This window comes from Pocillopora damicornis, chromosome 13 (assembly GCF_964200805.1).
Source record: "Pocillopora damicornis chromosome 13, jaPocDami1.2, whole genome shotgun sequence".
In the NCBI taxonomy this organism is placed as follows: Eukaryota; Metazoa; Cnidaria; class Anthozoa; order Scleractinia; family Pocilloporidae; genus Pocillopora; species Pocillopora damicornis.
This window is the reverse complement of record NC_142682.1, coordinates 19,464,417-19,483,521: the sequence shown is the minus strand read 5'-3', so window position 1 is coordinate 19,483,521 and position 19,105 is coordinate 19,464,417. Positions and strand designations below refer to the sequence as shown.

General features: G+C 40.0%; 3 protein-coding genes across 3 annotated transcripts; all 3 read left to right on the top strand.

The window, feature by feature from the left end:
* Window positions 1-610: 610 nt before the first annotated feature.
* Window positions 611-8,054, top strand: LOC149035844 (uncharacterized). The gene is made up of 2 exons (XM_089191341.1): window positions 611-1,715; window positions 6,897-8,054. Exons 1-2 carry the CDS (start codon window positions 720-722, stop codon window positions 7,908-7,910), a joined length of 2,010 nt encoding a protein of 669 aa, XP_089047467.1. The 5' UTR covers window positions 611-719; the 3' UTR covers window positions 7,911-8,054.
* Window positions 8,055-9,465: 1,411 nt separating this feature from the next.
* On the top strand, window positions 9,466-13,449 carry LOC113681909 (uncharacterized). The gene is made up of 3 exons (XM_027199042.2): window positions 9,466-9,848; window positions 10,249-11,309; window positions 11,549-13,449. Exons 2-3 carry the CDS (start codon window positions 10,274-10,276, stop codon window positions 12,949-12,951), a joined length of 2,439 nt encoding a protein of 812 aa, XP_027054843.2. The 5' UTR covers window positions 9,466-9,848; window positions 10,249-10,273; the 3' UTR covers window positions 12,952-13,449.
* Window positions 13,450-14,404: 955 nt separating this feature from the next.
* On the top strand, window positions 14,405-18,582 carry LOC113681896 (uncharacterized). The gene has a single exon (XM_027199027.2). It carries the CDS (start codon window positions 15,910-15,912, stop codon window positions 17,995-17,997), a length of 2,088 nt encoding a protein of 695 aa, XP_027054828.2. The 5' UTR covers window positions 14,405-15,909; the 3' UTR covers window positions 17,998-18,582.
* The last annotated feature ends 523 nt before the right edge of the window (window positions 18,583-19,105 follow it).

The following is a 19,105-nucleotide window of genomic DNA, read 5'->3' as shown; positions in this document are numbered from 1 at the left end:
CAGTAAATTTACGGCCATCGCTTGAAGACATTTTGGTTTAACAAAGGGATTCTTATGTCTGAGGTCAAGCAAGAGTCACTTGAACAATTTACCTCATTGCGTGACAACTCTGAGGCAAATCACAGTTGATTTCCATAGATTTTAACTTTACCCAAATTTTCTAGTCAGTGTAATTTTGATTAGAACCGGTAAATCGCTCATACTTCGACGAATCGCTTAAGACTATTGAGCCACTTAGTCCTCTTCACCATTTAAGCCCGGTTTGTTAAATAAATTTCACAAAAAGGCAAAATTATTGAAGAAATTTCAAAAATAGTCTCGAGAACGTAACGTGATATAGTAAGGTTTCTGAGAACATTGTAGTTGTTGACTGAAAACAATTTAAAACTTAAGCCCAGAAAAATAATGTTCCTCTTAAATTCGTCTTTTCTTAAGTGAAATTTTTACATATTTATGACTTTCCCGGAAATGTTTTTATCGCATTTCACCAATTTGCATATATCATTTTCAAAGTCACGTTTCCGAGAAAGAGCGGAAGAAAACTGTCTGTCAAACAAACACTACAAGATATTTGTTAACCTCGATTCTTGGAAAAGAACAAAACAACAACATAATTCACTTACATTGATCAAAGCGTTGAGTGTCGCAGTTTACTGAGAACATAAGCTTACAGTCTCGTCCCGGCCTTTAGCTCTTAAAACGCCGATAAAAGCACAAATATGGAGAACATAACGAACGACAACATCTTGTTCTACGACCCTGCTACAGGAAAACTTTGTACCTCAAGACCAGCAAATGATAAAGCTATAGCTGTGGACACTAACGAAAAAGGTGAAGTTACCTTTACAGCTTACATTTTTCAAGAAGATGTTCAAAAGCTTCATAGAGAGGCCGGTTCCACCGAACAAAAAAGTGGAAGTTTGTTCGGTCTGTGGACGAGCACGGGTAACCCAGTAGTACGTTATGTAGTATCTGCCGCTGTCCATCGAGCTGACTCTGAGAGATATGGTACAAAGCTTTGGGATGGCTACAGGCTGTGCCACATCGGAGAGTGGCGATTAGTTAGATCCCAGCGAGCTCGAGGACAGACTGTTCAGGATACTGGAAGACATCTTCTATCAAATTTTAAAGGTGGAAAACCTGAAAGATTTCTAGTTCTTGATGTGGAAGTAACTGACATAAAGCCTTTTCTATTTGAGGGCGAGACTCAAAGGAGAAGAGGAAAATTGGAACTCCTCAAAGGCGAAAACCCATTTAATCGCCCTGATGTTGATGCTCAGCAATCAACAGAACAACATCTCTATCAGTCATCGCATCACAGAGTACAATCCAGTGCAGGGCAAGGAAGGGATTGGCTGAGGCCTCAACCACGTCCTCAGTTGAAACCAGCAATTACAAGAAAATATCAGTGGTACTCTGATTCAGTGGGAAATGGAACATTTGAAAAGATCTTAAATGATTTCAAGAGAATCGCTTATCAGGGCCAAGTGGAAATTACCCGAGAAAAAACAACCGAAGACCTCTCGATGGCGTTCAAAGACAAGCGTCACTTTAAGAAGTGGCAGGTCGATTTTCCTCACAATTTTCCCCGTGCGGGAGCACTTCTGATTGAAGATTCAGACTCGCGAAGTAAATGCAAGAAGCATCCGCAGGTTACTAATACCGACCAAATCCAGGCTGTAAGGAAAATGACTGACTATATCGAACGGCCATTTTTTCTTTGAAGTTGATTTCTCGGGGACTGGATATGGAAGGAACTGATAAGAACTAATAAGATAGCTATTACATCTTTGGACAGTTCAAATTTTGATTTTCAATTTCCAACAATGATTCGATTTCTGGAGTTAGTACTCTTCCAAATCCGATTACCTTAACCAAAATGAGAATATTGGCCGGATAGGAACCCAGAGTTAAAAAAGGAGACAAGTTTGTGTTTGATTTTCGTCTCTCATAGAGATGCACACTTAGCGAGCTGGAGTTGAGACAATCTGTAAAGGTTACAAATAGTGGATTTCAGATATCAAAGATATCAACCCACGCCGTTCGCACGCAGCAAAGTAATTCTCAGCAACAACACGATCACACTTTCTCTTCTTCCGATGTAATTTATAATTCTCAAAGGTTTTCGCTTCCAATATGCGATACTAATTACTCTATTTAAGGCTAAATCTGTTTTAATGAAAAACAGTAAATCCTATAAAAATATCATCATATTTTTCAAATACGATAACATTAGTTAACTGATTTGGACATCCCTCTCTCTATAGATCTTGCTCTGCCAGTTCCCAAATAAGATTAGCACAACGCCATACGTTGTCAATCATCGCTGATGATGTTCAGCTGTTTCCCCTCATTCGCTTGAAGACTGAAATATATTTTTTCCTTTTGGAAAATAGTTTTAAAGTGATTCACTACACAATGAAAGAACGCTATAGTTCCTAACGCGGAGAAAATATCCTGACTAAAATGGTCTAAAATAATACGTTTTCCTATTGATAGCTTAAGATGCTACACAGAACAATGTCTCTCATTCACTTTTATAAATCATAGTCAGTCAGAACTGAACCCAGCAGTCAGCCATTTACAATTATGCAAAGTTCCTGCTCTTACTAAAGACTAGAACAAGAGATCCACTGGAAAGTATCAATTCTGCATTTGTTGCGAGGAAACTCTTCGATCGACAACATCACCAAGCAGGGTCAAAGACATGGAATAAACTCTTGCCTCCTTCACGGAACAGCTGAAAATTCACCAGATCCTTGTTTGTTCATGTCCAAAGCTATAGCTTTGTCATTTGGACGCAATAAGTACCTAGCCTCTATTCCTGACCGGTAAGCTGATTTAGGAGCTGGTCCCAAATATAGCTAAGTCATCGTAGATTAATAACTTTTCTCCTTTGACCCCATATTTTTTACTAATGGAATCAGTTCATCCATTAACAAAAACTGTTCAACGTAACTGGTAACTTCTGGATCGAGATTACATTGGAGATATCAGGCTAACAAGTTGGGGTAAATTTTTTACCGTTCAAGGCGGCGCAAAACGACCTTCGAGATAACCTATCATCAAAATCTGTCGTTTCCCACACTTTTCCAATAGATGTTAAGAAAAAGGGTAGATCTTTTTATTTATTTCAAGAGATTTTAAGATAGGACTCCAGTTGAAGTCATAAGAACACATTGCCCGCCATGTTGGCGGGCAAGTATGGGCAGACTGGGTCGGCTCTACTGATTTATTTGCCGAGCAAAAACGACTGGAGCTTTTTAAAAACTAGAATATTAGAACCAGCTATGTGGTTAGTTTCAGTTCCAGAATCGGTGTACTTTTGGAGAAATTCAGATAAACGTTTTCCCCGTTTTACCCGACAACAAAGATGACCGGAACTGTACCGAAATGAATAATCTGTTAGTGTGTTCAACTTCACTCCCAAGGAAAATTGACTGTATCAATGTGAAGATGAATGATTTTACTATGTATGGTAGAAGTGCCAATTTGTAATGTTGTATTTAGCTTGAGATAGAGAAATAAACATTTCACTCTTTTTTGCGACGTTTTTGTATGAAAATGAGGCCCCAGGCCTCGAACAAGCAGCCGTTGTTACCATGGCAACAAGAGTGCTGCGCCCTTTAAAAAGAGCATTTTTGTGCATCCCTCCTGAGCGCCTAACTGCATGCAAAATTTGAAGGGGGGTTGAAAATTTTCATTTCCCAAGATGTTTGATTCTTACAGAGACTTGTTCTTAATACCCATTTCGTGGTTAGGACCCTAAAGACGGCCTTTATGCCAAATTTCAGCCAAATCGGTGAGGTCAGGTGGCCGCGAGTTTTTGAAAATAAAGTTCGAAAGTTACAGACTATCGCTCGTTAATGACAGGTCTTCTTTGTCTTCAGGTATTCTCGGAAATTAGAAAGCTGCTCTTTGCGATCAGACCTCTGCATTATGTAACACTTCTGGCGAAAGCAAAACTTGCTGTGAATGAAATCACAGAACCATAAAGAACTATTGCGACTATTCTGGTCCATTAGTCTCGTTCCTTAATGCTTACAGCATTGTAACCGTGATTTATTTTAGCAAACTTTCAAGGAGAAACAAGAATGTGTATACACCGCTAGCACATGACACCACTCTAATCAAAACATTCTCAGCGTGCCCGATTAGCGCTGGTAACGCAACGCGTGACAGAGCAGCTACTGTTGTTTACCACTAAATAGCTTAGAGGACCGTGACAGAATAATCCCCGGCTGCAAGCGACCTGAGATCAAATGATCCTCAGAGACGAGCCAGCCCGGCATACAAATAGTCGATGGATTGCTATTCTGCTGTCAACAGTGTTCATAAATTTTATGTGAAGAGTGTTTTCACTAGCTTGATAATCAAGCATGATGGAAAAAACGAGATAAAAAAAAGTATTTTATCTATAATATACTTTCTAAGTGTGTGTGAGCTCGGTACTTAATTCTCAATAAGATATATTTTAAGATACTTCCATTTCTATATTTAATAGGTTTGCTTAAGAAATGTTGATGCTGTCTTTAAAAAGTTTTTATTCATCGCGTGCACGGTTTTATTAGTTATATCACTACAGGGTAAAGTCATTTATATTAAACTGTAGATCGTAGCGTGAAAACGATAGAAAAAAAAACCTTCTGTACGATAACCAAGTAATTATTGTTTTGACTTCAAATTAAAATGTTCTAACTGTTGTTGACTGCCACCTTCTAACCAGGTCCATGCTCACGTCACTTTCCCATCGCTGTCGACTCGGGCGGTGAAGCCTGTATCTCACCAACAGTTCTGACGCCACCAGAAAGGCTCATCCCAGAACTCGCGCAGACAACGAGACTAAAAAAAAAAGTCTTAAGTTAGACTGGTTTTGCGCCTGAGAGCTAAGCGACAAACTGCATCCTTGGTGGGGATCGAAACGTAGCAGACCTAATGACTTGTAGCCTGAGATGATTACTTGGTTGGGTCACGGATAGTTTGAACGTGCAAGAAAGCGGAGAAGTGAAAAATGGCGGCTGTCTCGCACGTTCCGATTGTTTTTTCGATGAATGACAGCCTGCCACTAACTGTGATCCAATAATGGCCGTAGGAAACTTGAGAATTGGGGAAACTCTGTAATGTTTGCCGTCAACTAATTTGATAGTTTTTTTTATCTTCATAGTCTAACTTGATTACCTCCGATGCATGCTAAAAAAATTGCACTGCTTTCTCAGAACGAACAAAGAATGAACTAAAAGGTTAAGTGTTGCTAAGGGAATTTAAAATACGTTTTATGATCTCTATAAATGGTCTCAATTGGTTGTGGAAGAACCCCTTGCTCTAGTAGTAGGGGAAAGCCCCCCCTCCTCCCCCTATACCCAAAAGGTTACCTCCGGCTTAAGACAGAGTCACAGGATACGGATTCCATGAGTTTATTTTTAGAAAAGGGCGAGGAAAACTGTCGCCTACGTGTTTGAATGGGAAGATTAGATGGATCATTCGACGTTACGTCAACTTTGCGACGTTCTTTCTGTTTTGAAACAATGATTTTCTAGTTGTATAAAACTGAAAGAGAGGCATAAAACGATTGACAGCACGTCAAGGTCCAGTGTTTTTTTTCTCTTTTCCTATAACGAATAATACTCATTTCGGTTTCAGTAATCTCGAAAGGTGCGAGATCTTCGTCTGCAATCAAAAACTCTGCACCCGCCTCCAACTCTAAGTCATGTAAATCGAAGCGATGCGTCCGCTCGTCTTACTCTACCTTTGACACCCGAAACTTTCCAAGCAGAACAGGCAAACATTCTTCTGTTTTGCCATCGATCTCGAACAGGAAACACTTTAAAGAAACAGCCACACTTTCTGATTCCCTGCTTCTGTCCGCAATGTTAGCGATGAGAAGAACGAATCTATTAATATCGTGAGAAGGCATCGTTTCCCAAACCATTTTTTTATCATCTGCACTTGGTCGATCTAAGCCACTCTGATGAGAATGCCAAAGAGCAACGTGTTCCATGCCATGATTTCTATGAAAATAATCCTCCATTTGACTCGCATATCTAACGTCTTGATGAAATGAAAAAGTGGTTCTACGACACAACTGTCCCGGGTCCAATAATGTGGTGAATATGCAATGTATTTTCTAAAGAGTTGTGAGATTTTTCCCACAAACCAAACACGTCTCCACCGGTCTCTAAGTTTGGATGCTTCATCACCCAGCTAAAAATCTTTTTGATGTCGTTTACTCGGATGAAAACAGTAAATTGACGGCCATCACTCGAAGAAATTTTGGCGTAACACAGGAATTCTTATATCTAAGGTCATGGACGAGAAAAGAAACAAGAGTCACGCGAACCAATTTACCTCATTGCGTGACAACTCTGATTTCCATAGATTTTAACTTTCCCCAAATTTACTAGTCTGTATAATTTTGATTAGAGCTGGTAAATCGCTTATATCTCGACGAATCGCTTTAGATTATTAAACCACTTAGTCCTCTACACCATGTAGGCCCGGTTTGTTACATAAATTTCTTCGCAAAAAGGTAAAATTATTGAAGAAATTTTAAAAATAGTCGCGCGAACGTGACGTGATGTAGTAAGGTTTCCGGGAACTTTGTAGTTGTTGATTGAAAACGATTTAAAACTTAAGCCCACAAAATTAATTTTTCTCGTTTTTTCGAAAGTGAAATTTTTACATATTTCAGACTTTCCCGGAAATGTTTTTATTGCAGTTGACCAATTTGCATATATTATTTCGAGGTCACGTTTCCGAGAAAGAGCGGAAGAAACTGTCTATCAAACTAACACCAAAAGATATTCGTTGGCCTCGATTCTTGGAAAAGGTAAACAACAAAAATAATTTACATTTGTTGATTAAAACGCTTGAGCGTTGTAGTTTTCTGAGAATTTTAAAAACATTTGCGCTACGCTTGGTGTTACCTCACAGTGGTTCGTGAACACAACATAGCTGCCGCTTTCGCTTACGAGGAAACAGAACGAATTCAGCTCTTTCGTGTCAACATGGCTGCTTCTCACTTTACAGCTTATATTTTTGACGAAGATCATCGAAAACTTAATAGAGAGGCTACTCTAGGCACAGAAAAAAGTGGAAGTTTGTTTGGTCAGTGGACGAGCACTGGTAACCCTGTAGTTCATTATGCAGTACCTTCCAATGTCGACAAGACCACATCTGCAGGTATTGGTGAAGAACTTTGGAGACGCTACAGGCTGTGCCACATCGGAGAGTGGCGATCAGTTATGTCCTACACTGGAAAGACTGATTATGACAGAAACCTTCTTCGATTAAAGTTTGATGGTGGAAACCCCTTGAGATTTCTAATTCTCGATGTGGAGGCAAGTAAAATATGCCCTTATCTATTTGAAAGCAAAACCCCGAAGGGAAGAGGAAAATTGGAAACACTCCAAGGCCAAAACCCATTTAATCGTCCCGATGTCGACCCAAGGAAAACAGCAAGACAACACTATCATCCCCCAGAACAACCCACCGCAACGCAAGGATGGGAGGGTTGGTCTCAGTCCCAACCACGTCACCAGCCGCATGAAGCAGTTACGAGAAAAAATCAGTGGTACTCTGCTCCAGAGGGAAACAAAAAATTAAAAGCGGTCGTTGAAGAATTCGAGAAGATTGCTCAGGATGAGGTTAAAATGTCCCGAGACACCACTACCGAAAACATTTCGATGTCGTTTACAGACTGGCATCAGAGAAAGAAGTGGCAGGTCAGTTTTCCACCCACGTTTCCCACTAGGGGAGCAGTTCTAGTTGAAAACCCAGACGCGCCAGGTGGTGGAATAGCGTATAAACAAGATGCCAACAGCACAGTGAATCAGGCAGTGGGGAAGATAATTTCCATTATTGGGTCGTCTCGTCAGGTCTCAAGGGCAATTGCAAGATTTAATAGGAACTGATAGGAACTTAGTACGGACAGTGACAATTACATCTGCATCTAGGTTATCTCCAGATATTTCAAATTTTGATTTTCCAATTTCCAACAATGATTCGATTTCTGGAGTTTATCTTCATTAAAATCTGCCCACCTTTTACCAAAATGAGAATGTGTAACATAAAGTGGGGCCAGATAGGATCCCATAGTTAAAAATTAGACAAGTTTGTGTTTGATTTTCGTCTTTAATAGCGATGCATACTTAGCGGGCTGGATTGAGATAATCTGTGAAGGTTACAAAAAGTGGATTTTGAATATGAAAACAATTAAACGGTTCTTTCTCGCTTGTTGATGAAGTTTCTTGGATGTTTGATTGTTTTAGAATTTCGATCAGGCAACCCACGCCGTTCGCACGCGGCAAAGTCATTCTCAGTAACAACACGTTCACACTTATCCTTCTTCCGATGTATTTATAATTCTTAAAGGTTTTCGCTTCTAATATGCGTTATTTATTATTCTATTTCAGACCAAATCTGTTTTAATAGAAAACAGCAAATCCTATGAAAATATCATATTTTTCAAAATGATAACATCAGATTACTGAATTGGATGTCCCCATCTCTTTCTCTCTCTCTCTCTCTCTCTCTCTCTGGCTCTTGCTCTGCCAGTTCTCAGTTCTCAGTTCCCAAATAAGATCAGCACAACGCCATTTGTTGTCAATCATCGTTAATGATGTTCGGCAATTTCCCCTCATTCGCTTGAAGACTACAATTTATTTTTCCTTTTGGAAAAATAGTTTTACAGTGATTCACTACACAATGAAAGAACGCTATAGTTCCTACTGCGGGTGAAAATCGGAGAGATTATCCTGACTAAAATGGTCTAAAATAAATACGTTTTCTTATTGATAGCTTAAGATGCTTCACAGTACAATGTCTCTCGTTCACCTTTACAAATCATAGTCAGTCAGAACTGAACCCAGCAGTAGCCATATGTAATTATGCAAAGTTCTTGCTCCTAATAAAGACTACGATAAGAGGTCCACCGTAGAGCCTCAATTCTCCATTTGGTTGTGAGGAAACTCTTCAACAACATCACTAAGCAGGGTCAAAGACATGAAACAATCTCTTGCTTCCTTCACGGTAAAGCTGAAAAATCCACCAGATCCTTGTTTGTTCATGTCCACAGCTATAGCTTTATCACTTGCTGGTCTTGAAGTGCAAAGCTTTCCTGTAGCAGGGTCGAAGAACAAGTTTTCTTTGTTTGTCATGTTCTCCATCTTTGTGCTTTTATCGGCGTTTTAAGAGCTTAATGCTATGACAAGGCTGTAAGCTGATGTTCTCCTCGATTTCCTCTGGTAGCCTGGATTACTGATGAAAAACTTACTGACTACACACAAGCCAACAACGAGCTAGTGAATGTATGTTTGATCGGGGATCTCAATCAATTTCTCGAAGATGCCTTGCTTGTCCTAATGTTGTATCTCGCGTCGACTAGATTCTAAGAAACATCGGAACTGACCGTCAATATCCTTTGCTCCGCCCTCTCAAGTATTTTAAATGACAGGTCTTCTTTGTTTTCAGGTATTCTAGGAAATTAGAAAGCTGCTCATTGTGATTAGACCTTTGAAATATGTAACGCTTCTGGCGAAAGCAAAATTTGCCGTGAAAGAAATCACAGAACCAAAATAAACTATTGCCACAGTTGTTTACCGCGAAACAGCGTAGAGGACCGTAACAGAATAATCACTATAAGCGACCCGAGACCAAATGATCCTCGGAGGCGAGCCAGCCCGGTATACAAATATATTCGATGAGTCGCTATTCCGCTGTAAACAGTATTCATTCATTTGATGCAAAGAGCGTTCGCATTTCTTTTTTAATGAAACAGACTATTACATCGACTGGAACTGGAACAAATAGGAAATTTGCGGAGGAAAAGAAGGCTCTAGTTTCAAATAAAGGTAAGTTCAAAAATAGGAAGGTTGAGCGAGCAAGTCAAGCAATATGATATAAACATTCCAATCACATAAGTTATGCTTTTCGGTTGACACTTACATCTGATTTAGTTTTTGCTTTAAAACCTTTGCTATTGCCAAATTGCCCCTAGCGCCATAGCGATCTTCGAAACTTAACTCACGAACATCGCGCTTCCTGATGAAAACAAATTAAATATTTTCGTTTCACTCGTGGGAGTACCGTAGTGACATCTCATCGCACTCAGCATTTTATTATCATTACTAAAGGAGTACAGTCTCTCCTACTAACATAAAAGTAATGCATCCCTATGTTGGCCCTGTGGCCTTGGTATTTCCTTTCCGGCAGAACTTGGATGAAAAGAATTGCCTCTGTCTCATTTTACAGGGAAGTAACTTAAGAGTCAGTCAAAATGGGTGAGGAATTGGAAATCAAGATATGGGATTATCGAAAACTGAAAATCCGTAAAACTCTTGGACATGGTTCGTTTGGAACAGTTTATTTAGCGAACTGTGTCGAGCCAGATGTGACCAATCATGTTGTGATGAAAGTCATGCACAACTCAGTGGCCATGAGAGATGACTCCAGGAGGCTTTTCATCAAGGAAGCCCTGTTATTAAAGAGTCTCAACCATGAGAACATAGTCCGAATCTATGGTATTTGCATAAACCCTCCAACTATTATCATGGAGTACGTGGTTTTTGATTTTGAGCCTTTTCAAAGAAATAGGAAGGTTAGCACTTTGGACGAATTTCTTTCGGAGATTGCTCGAGTGCCACAATCTGAAGAACATCGATTTGATCATCTAATTCCAAAGATAGCAGTTGATATCACCAGAGGAGTTGCACATCTACATGGCCATGAAATTGTTCATCGCGACCTAAAGCCGATCAACATATTGATCTCCAATCAGCATTACTCCAATCTTCAAGACAGGCGTCAGTTAAAGAGAATTCAGGCAGAGAGACCGATTGTATGTAAATTGGCTGATTTTGGCGAGAGCCGTTCTCAGTGGCTGCAGACAAATGGGCTCAGTGACCCTAACGCAAGCCAAGTATTCAGAGGGACAATTGCTTTCATGGCACCTGAGATTCTGTTGCGCGAACCAATGGTACAAAGAAATAAACTTACCATGGACGATTTGAAAAAAGTGGATATCTGGGCGCTAGGGATGGTGTTTTACTGCTTGATTAACCCAGCTGACTCATACCCATATCAACGAGACGGTTTCATTCAGCCCCTAGATATCATGAATTTTCAAAAACAAAGAAAACGTCCATCCTGTGACCCAAAGTACGAGAACAAACAGTCTTCAGCTTGGAAACATGTTAAAGATGTTTTTCATGCCTGTACAAACCATGATCCTCTCAGAAGACTAAAAGCAACACAGGTCTATGCTATGCTGGATGCTTCTTCCGCTTCCGTTACCCACAGCAGTCTAACGACAAGTACGTCTCTCTAATTCAGTTATAATCAATCTTTAACCTATGCTAGGTAGCCAGGAACCATTATCACCAAAATTTGTTTTACATTTTGCACTGTGGAGGTAAAGGCTAGGCCAACATTTCTGTAATTATCAAGGATAATGATGTTTCTTTTTGGTTTTCTAGCGCTGAGGACTTTTCGATTTTTAGTGTATTGTTCTTTTTATCTACAGTTATGAAATGTATTACCTCATATCTTTCAGATGTGGTTCCCTTTAAACAAGGATTGTCCAGCGCCAGCCAGGGAACTTTTCAGTGGTATGCAAGCACACAGGGGGAGTCTGATGTTCAGTACATACTACGAAAGCTGAATGCAATTGCCGACAGTGTGGTGGATATGAGTCGCAATAAAGACTCCCGGGATCTTTGCATGTGCTTCCAGTGTAATGGTAAACAGTGGCAAGTCCGTTTTCCATCGAATTTTCCAGCTTCAAATGCCAGCTTGCATGTTGACGGAGTGTTTTACGCTATGGTTGGTGGTAATACTATAAACACGTCCGTCAGAGCGCTGATATCAACAGTAATCCAGCCTAAAGGTACGCTGATTCATGGTGGTGCCGCACAAGTGACCACAGAACAGTGGTACGAGAGCATTCAAGGGGAGGCAGCTCTTCGTCATGTTTTAGACGAGTTGACAAACTTTGCTGATAGTGAAGTGAATATGAGTCGACGAAAAGGCACACATGATGTCACGTTAAGTTTCACGCGCGACGGACATCACTGGGAAATCAGGTTTCCACCCGATTTTCCTAGATCTGAAGTAAACTTGTCAAATGGAGAACTCTCTAAAATAGTCAGTGGTGACAACATCAACACCGCCGTCCAAGCTATGATATCAGCAATAACTGAGGAGCAACCAACATGGGCTGACCGAAATCTTGTACCCGCGGCACGGATAAATGCAGAGCAGTGGTATGCTGGTGATCAAGGAGAGGCAGCTCTTCGATACGTTTCCCAAGAATTGAGGAACATCACTGATAGTGAGTTAAGAATAAGTCGAGAAAAGGACACCCATGACGTCACGTTGACTCTCGAGTGCAAAGGACAACATTGGGAAATCAGGTTTCCATCGAACTTTCCGAAATCCAATGCGAGCTTGTTCAAGAGCGGAGATTTCTACGCAATGACTGGTGGTGACCAGTTAGAAACAGCAGTCAGGGAGATAATCAATCGCATAAAGTTTTTTGATCAACCATTTCCAGAAATGTGTGGTAACCCTACAAGCGTGACAACTGAACAGTGGTATACCGGAGACTCAGGAGAGGCCGCTCTTAGATATGTTTTCGACGCACTAAGGAAAATCGCCGATGGCGAGGTCAAGATGCGACGCAGTACTGACACTCGAGACATCACTCTGAGCCTTCGCCGCCGAGGAAGAGAATGTACAATTACCTTTCCTTATAATTTTCCAAAATCCAATGCAAGTGTTTCCACGAACAGGGAAGACTACATAATGATCGGCGGGAATAATGTTGAAAATGCTGTTAGTGCTTTAATTAATTATATTACATCTGTAGATCCGTCGCACTCAAACATTGCATCTGCGTTCCCGTCACACTCAACTCTGTCAGAAACACAGGAAGGGGCCCTCCGCTACATACAATAGATTGAAAATATTGCCATTTTGGATCTATCACATCTTTTCCATACGCGGTCTAAGGTACTTTCCAACCAGGAGACGCACCTTAATTTCAAAAATGACTTCCAAACTCGGTGAACCATTAGTATAGCATTCTCTTAATATTTTAGAACTTAGTTATTTTCATTTCTCTGATAGTAGGCGTTTTGTGACTTCTTGAACCGTCCCCAACAGTGGAACACTAATTTTAAATTTTGCCAAGTAGTTTATTTTCATCAAAGTTTTTGCGACTCTTCTTTTTACTGAAGGACCAATTTGAGAAGAGAGCTAAGGGAAACCACTTTAATTTCCTACCTTTCTTTGTTTTGTTTTGTTCGTTTTTTTTAATGATGGAGTAATTCATTCTAATAAACGATCACTATCACACCATAGTTCCAAGAAAAGTAGGAACACAATGTCATGTTGATTGCATCACCCTCCCTGATTGGTTGTGCACTATACAAATATATCTCCGCACTAACGCCATTTTGGATCTATCACATCTTTTCCATACTCGGTCTAAGGTACTTTCCAGTGAGGAGACGTATCTTAATTTCAAAAATGACCTCCAGACTCGGTGAACCATTAGTATAGCATTCTTTTGATATTTTAGAGCGTAGTTATTTTCATTTCTTTGATAGTAAGCGTTGCGTGACTTCTTGGACCGTCCTCGACAGTGGAACATCCTTTTTAAATTTTGCCAAGTAGTTTATTTTCATCAAAGCTTTTGTGACTCTTCTTCTCACTGAAGGACCAATTCGAGAGGAGAGCTAAGGGAAACAACTTTAATTTCTGAATTCTTTTGTTTTGTTTTTTTGCTGGTTTTTTTTTCATGATGGAGTAATTTATGCTTATAAGCGATCACCATCACACCGCAGTTCCAAGAAAAGAAGGAACAAATTGTCACATTGATTGCATCACCCTCGAGCATTATACAAAAATATGAATGTGAAAGTTCTCGAGTTGTTGGTTTTAATGGCTTTTATTACAGACAGGTGGTGACCTCTTTCTCAGACAATATCGCTGTGGCATCTTAAAACGCAGCGACACAAAGCACTCCAAATTTTAGACATCACCCAGTCGCTTTCATCGCATTCGTTCATAGAGCACTGCAAACAGCATTTCACTTCTCGCCATTCTGAGCTAACCTTTTCTGGATGACATGATCTCCCCTTTCTTGTTCAATCCAGTCTTAAAGATGAACTACTACTGTCCTCTGACTTTTAACAGATTTCCTCTCTTTGATCTCCTCCACATTTCATATTAGTCAAAACGTAAGGTTTCCATGAAACAATGTTCAAAGAACGTATTGTCTATGACCAAGCATAATTTCGTGGAAATGTTTTCGTAGGTTAAACTGCATGTCAATCATTCACCCAGGATCCAGCTGTGAAGATATTCTGAGAAAACACGCAATCAACTGTCAACTTTGTCTGTGTTACTTTCTATTTTTAGAGACAGTGTATCTATAGCGTTCCCGGAAAAAAACTGAGAAGTCGAAAGATAAGTTCATGCTTGATACTACTAACATTCACCCTGTTTGTTCACGTTTTGTTCGATGCATGCAATATCTTAGTAAGTTCTACTCTTAAGATTTCGGCGCACGAAAATAGGAACCGAGGACCCTCAACGAAAGACTATGAAGCTTAATGATGTCGTTTTCCCGTGAAAGTTATCGAAGCTAGATTTTCCGCAATATTACCCGTAAATATGTAAGATATAATTTAACTCTTCGGCCTGAGATCGTTGATAACAAACAATCCAAATACTTATAAGAAATTATAAACTGCGTAAGTGCTGTGCATTGTGCTATAATTCAGAAGCTATGAGCGTTCTCCAGCTGTAGATCATGGCATATGTTCAACGTCATCCCTATGTACACGCATACAGTTTCCCAAATTAAATGAAAAAATTCAACTGAGGACATTTTCTCTAAAATATAACAAAGTACTCAGCTGAAATTTAAAAGCGCATCCTGAACGTTCTTATAAGACAACTATGGGCATAGAACAGTTATGTCAAGATAACAAGTCTTACATACACTTTTAGGGTCAGACAGTTCTTTCATGACTCAATTCTCAAACTACGTAAGGGTTTGAACGCGCTGACTGAGTTGATCCGGCTGGATACAGACCAGTAGGCCGTGGTCGTGAAACTCTTCATCAGAAACCCCCCAATACTTTAACTGAATTTCAAAGCAGGGGAATTGTAGCCTAGAATAACGAATTTCACATGATTAAATTCAGTCTCCTGCGATTTTTTTGCGAGTAGAATAGCATAATCTCAATCAGCTATCAGCGCTGGGTGAAACTCTTCTAAGAAAAAGGAGACAACTGTCAACTTCATTTGCTCCTCCCTTTGCTTTGATAAGCATGTCAGGGTGTCTCTAATTCTCAGAAAAAAATGTCACAATGAGTTTATCTTTAACACTGCATCAGAAATAAAGCAGTGAGTTTTTTTGCTAACCAGTTTTACTCGTGTGTGAGGCGATCAATTGATTTTCGGTAAGCATAAGTAATTGTTGAATCCTTTCAACAGAAAGAAATTTGAACCAGGATCCAACAAATCCTTCCTTTCTTTCATGTCACGCTGTGAAACTCATGCAAGAGTTTTTAGCCTTTTCCAAGAAAAGAATCATAATATTAGCATGATGAACCCAACGAAACTAAAAGAAACTGTAAAACTGAAGTTTCTAAGCTTTCGTCAGTCATAACGAAAGAATAGAGCGCTCAAATTTTCGAAAATCAGTAACGTAGCCTGTTTGGTAACGATACATCTTGTGCCAACAAGTTTATTGAAGCTGTAAGGAAGCGATATTTTTGCATATTTTACAGTCACGGTATAATTTCCCGGAAAACCAACTTCCGCAGTAATCCTTATAACGCGTAGATCGTAAGCGAAAGGTCTTCGAAAAAACGCTTCAGACCAGTCAAACCATTTTTCACAATGATGTCGTGGTTGAGCGGGTCATCCAAATCGCAGCGAGGGGATTTTAATGTGGTAATTTACGAAAGTGATTACAAACAGCTATGCACTTGGGTGCTCAAGAAAACAGACATCGAAACTGGTGGAGATTTGTTTGGTTTATGGGCTGACAAACACACCGCTGTTATTCAGTTCGTTGTCGGTCCTGGCCAAAATTGTCGAAGATCTTCAGTTTCGTTCTACCAAGATATCAACTACTTGGAGAAGATTGGTGAGCACATGACAATACGTGAAGGCGTTTGTCATATTGGCGAGTGGCATTCCCACCATCAACTTGGTCTCGCCAGGCCAAGTGGGGGAGACGAGAATACTGTGTGGAACAACATGCCCACCTACAACTTGAAGAGGTTCGTGATATTCATCGCCAATTTAGAGCAGTTACGAAAAGACTCCTACAATGTGAATATTGGCTGTTTCCTGTTTGAGCTTGAGAGTGTCAATGGCAAAGAGAAACAACTTCCGGTATTGCAAGGAACGTTCAAGATACTGAAAAACGAGAATCTATTGAATAGGAAACTGTTAAGAAAGAGAGACGAAGGTGCAGAGCATGACAAGATTGAAATAAGTATGGAATGTTTAAAGATGGAGATATCTCCTGAGGGACCCCCACAAGTAACTTATGTCACAAAAACATCCTCCTCCTCGGGAAACAAGAGGCCTAAAACTGAAGGTGAATCAGGAAAAAAGAATAATAAGAAATCGAGAAAAGACGCCAGAGCTAGTTCCGTTGGTAACGAAAACACTCAGGGAAAGAAAAACATGACACCAGATGACTTCAAAAAAGGGAAGTCGACAGGAGCAGAAGGCACCCACAAGACAGCCACCAGTGATTCAAATGAACCTAATGATTCTCATGGAAGCCAACCAGATGACCCCAAACAAGGAAAGTCGACAGGAGCAGAAGGCACCCACAAGACCGCCACCAGTGATTCGAATGAGGGTAATGATTCTCATGGAAGCCAACCAGATGACCCCAAACAAGGAAAGTTGACAGGAGCAGAAGGCACCCAAATGATAGCCACCAGTGATTCAAATGAGACTAATGATTCCCATGGAAGCGAAGCAAATGACCCCAAACAAGGAAAGTCGACAAGAGCAGAAGACACCCACAAGACAGCCACCAGTGATTCAAATGAGGGTAATGATTCTCACGGAAGCCAAGCAGAAAACTCAAACGAATTGCTAACAAACGACGAGGGAAATGCACAGACCAGTGGAGGGGAAGGAACAAACCTAGCGAGTGATCCACTTCCTCAGGAAAAAGAAATGGATCATGAAGATCAACCTGGCATTCAATTGTTGGAGAGTAAAGCAAATGTCACTAGAGCTTCCCATGATAAGACCCAAGAAGGAACATCAAACAAAGAGTCTAACGATGGCAAGCGAAATGTAAACATAAGTGAAGTAGAAGGCGAAAACTCGACAGATGACCAACAGCTTCCAGAAAAAGACCAGGAACATGAAACCCAACCTAACAGTAGAAAACCAGAGGGTGATGCAAATGATCACAACGCCTCCCATGATAGGACCGAAGAAGGAAAGTCAAGTAAAGTGTCAAACAAAGACGGAGGGAAAGCAAAGATAGAAGGAGAAAAATCAGCAGATAACGCGGAGCCTCCTAGTAAAGACTCGAACAAAGCATTCAATTCGCTTGATCAGGATCAAACGTCAAGATCAAACAAAAATGTGTCGGGGCAAGGGGAGACGCCTATGAAAGATAAACAGACCAAATCTAGGATTCAGAGGTCGGATCGTGGTGCCAACAAGCAGGTAAAGCCACATGACAGCGACAAGGACAAACTGAGGGAAGGGCAGAAAAATGATGCCAGTAGAGCTGGAAGCAGCCAACCAATACCAGAAAAATCTTCCAAGGCTACAAAAGCTACACCTAAGAGCAAGTCAGGAGCACCGCCGTCAAGTTCTGTGCCTGGGAAAGCAGTACCAGTAAAACCAGCTGATAAAGGAGCCAAGAAAAAAGTCGAAGAAAAGGGTGGCATTGGAAAGAAAGGTGGCCCCACCAAATATAAGAACAAAACACCATCAAAATGAATTACAACCAAGTTGAACTTTTAACTTTGAACTCAAACTAACATGGCTCTTTGTAACGGTACTCTTTATGCTTGCTTAATTCAAAAAGTGCAATTTCCATTTCACAGCTGAAAGTTAAGAGAACTCGTGTAACTCTCTTAACAGTCAATGCAAAATATCTCGACTTAGTACCAGCGTTTTCTTGCACTCGAGTCTTGTTATATGTTCTCACTTTGAGTTCTCATTGGCTCATTGTGACATTTTACTTTTTTGTGATTGGGCAATATGTTAACAAATGCTTGTTCTCAAGAACTTAATCGAAAAGGGCCCCCTGCTCAGTAATATCATAAAAAAGGGCCTACGGTAATTTACCCTGATTAAAATATAAGGCTCTGTCTAAAATTTGCATCTTTAGCAACCAGATTCTTAATACCAAATATATGCTTAGTATTAAGCTCTGAATCGAGGTACTTTAAAAGAAAAGTTTTATCTACTCCACAGCATAAATATGAGAAGCTGTACCTAGTGAAATTATTGATAACCTGGATTATATCAATTCCCAAAGAGTACCGAATGCGTAAGATAAAATAAAAATTGTGCAATTTTTTTGGGCAATTGCTTTATTTAAAAACAAGACCTTAAGTCATAAAAAAGCCTCTTTTTGCTACATAAAATTCGACACCAGTACGTCACGTTGGAATATTTGGCTTTCGTGACTAATATAAAGAATAAACAGGAAAAGATTGTCACACAATCATGCACAATTTCATAAGGTTTGTTGTTGTGGACAGAGCTGCATAATCAATCGGCAAAGATTCTGGGATGAGACTGTTTCAAAAAAATGTAAAAAGCTGTGAAATTCATTTACTTTGTGGTCTGTTTTTACCTGGTTGTCATCCGGCGGGAGTTTTTCGAATTTTCAGAAAGAAAATGCAAGTATGTTAATTTTTCACACCGACTCTGAAATAATGTATTGCGTTATTCTCTAACTAGTTTTATTACGGGTGTCAGAAACTCTTAATTAGTTTTGTGGCTGGACACGAAAATCATTTCATTCTTTTCAAAGAAAGAAAACATCATGTGGATTTTTTTTATTTTAATTACTTTATTTTTGGTCACGCGGAAGCAT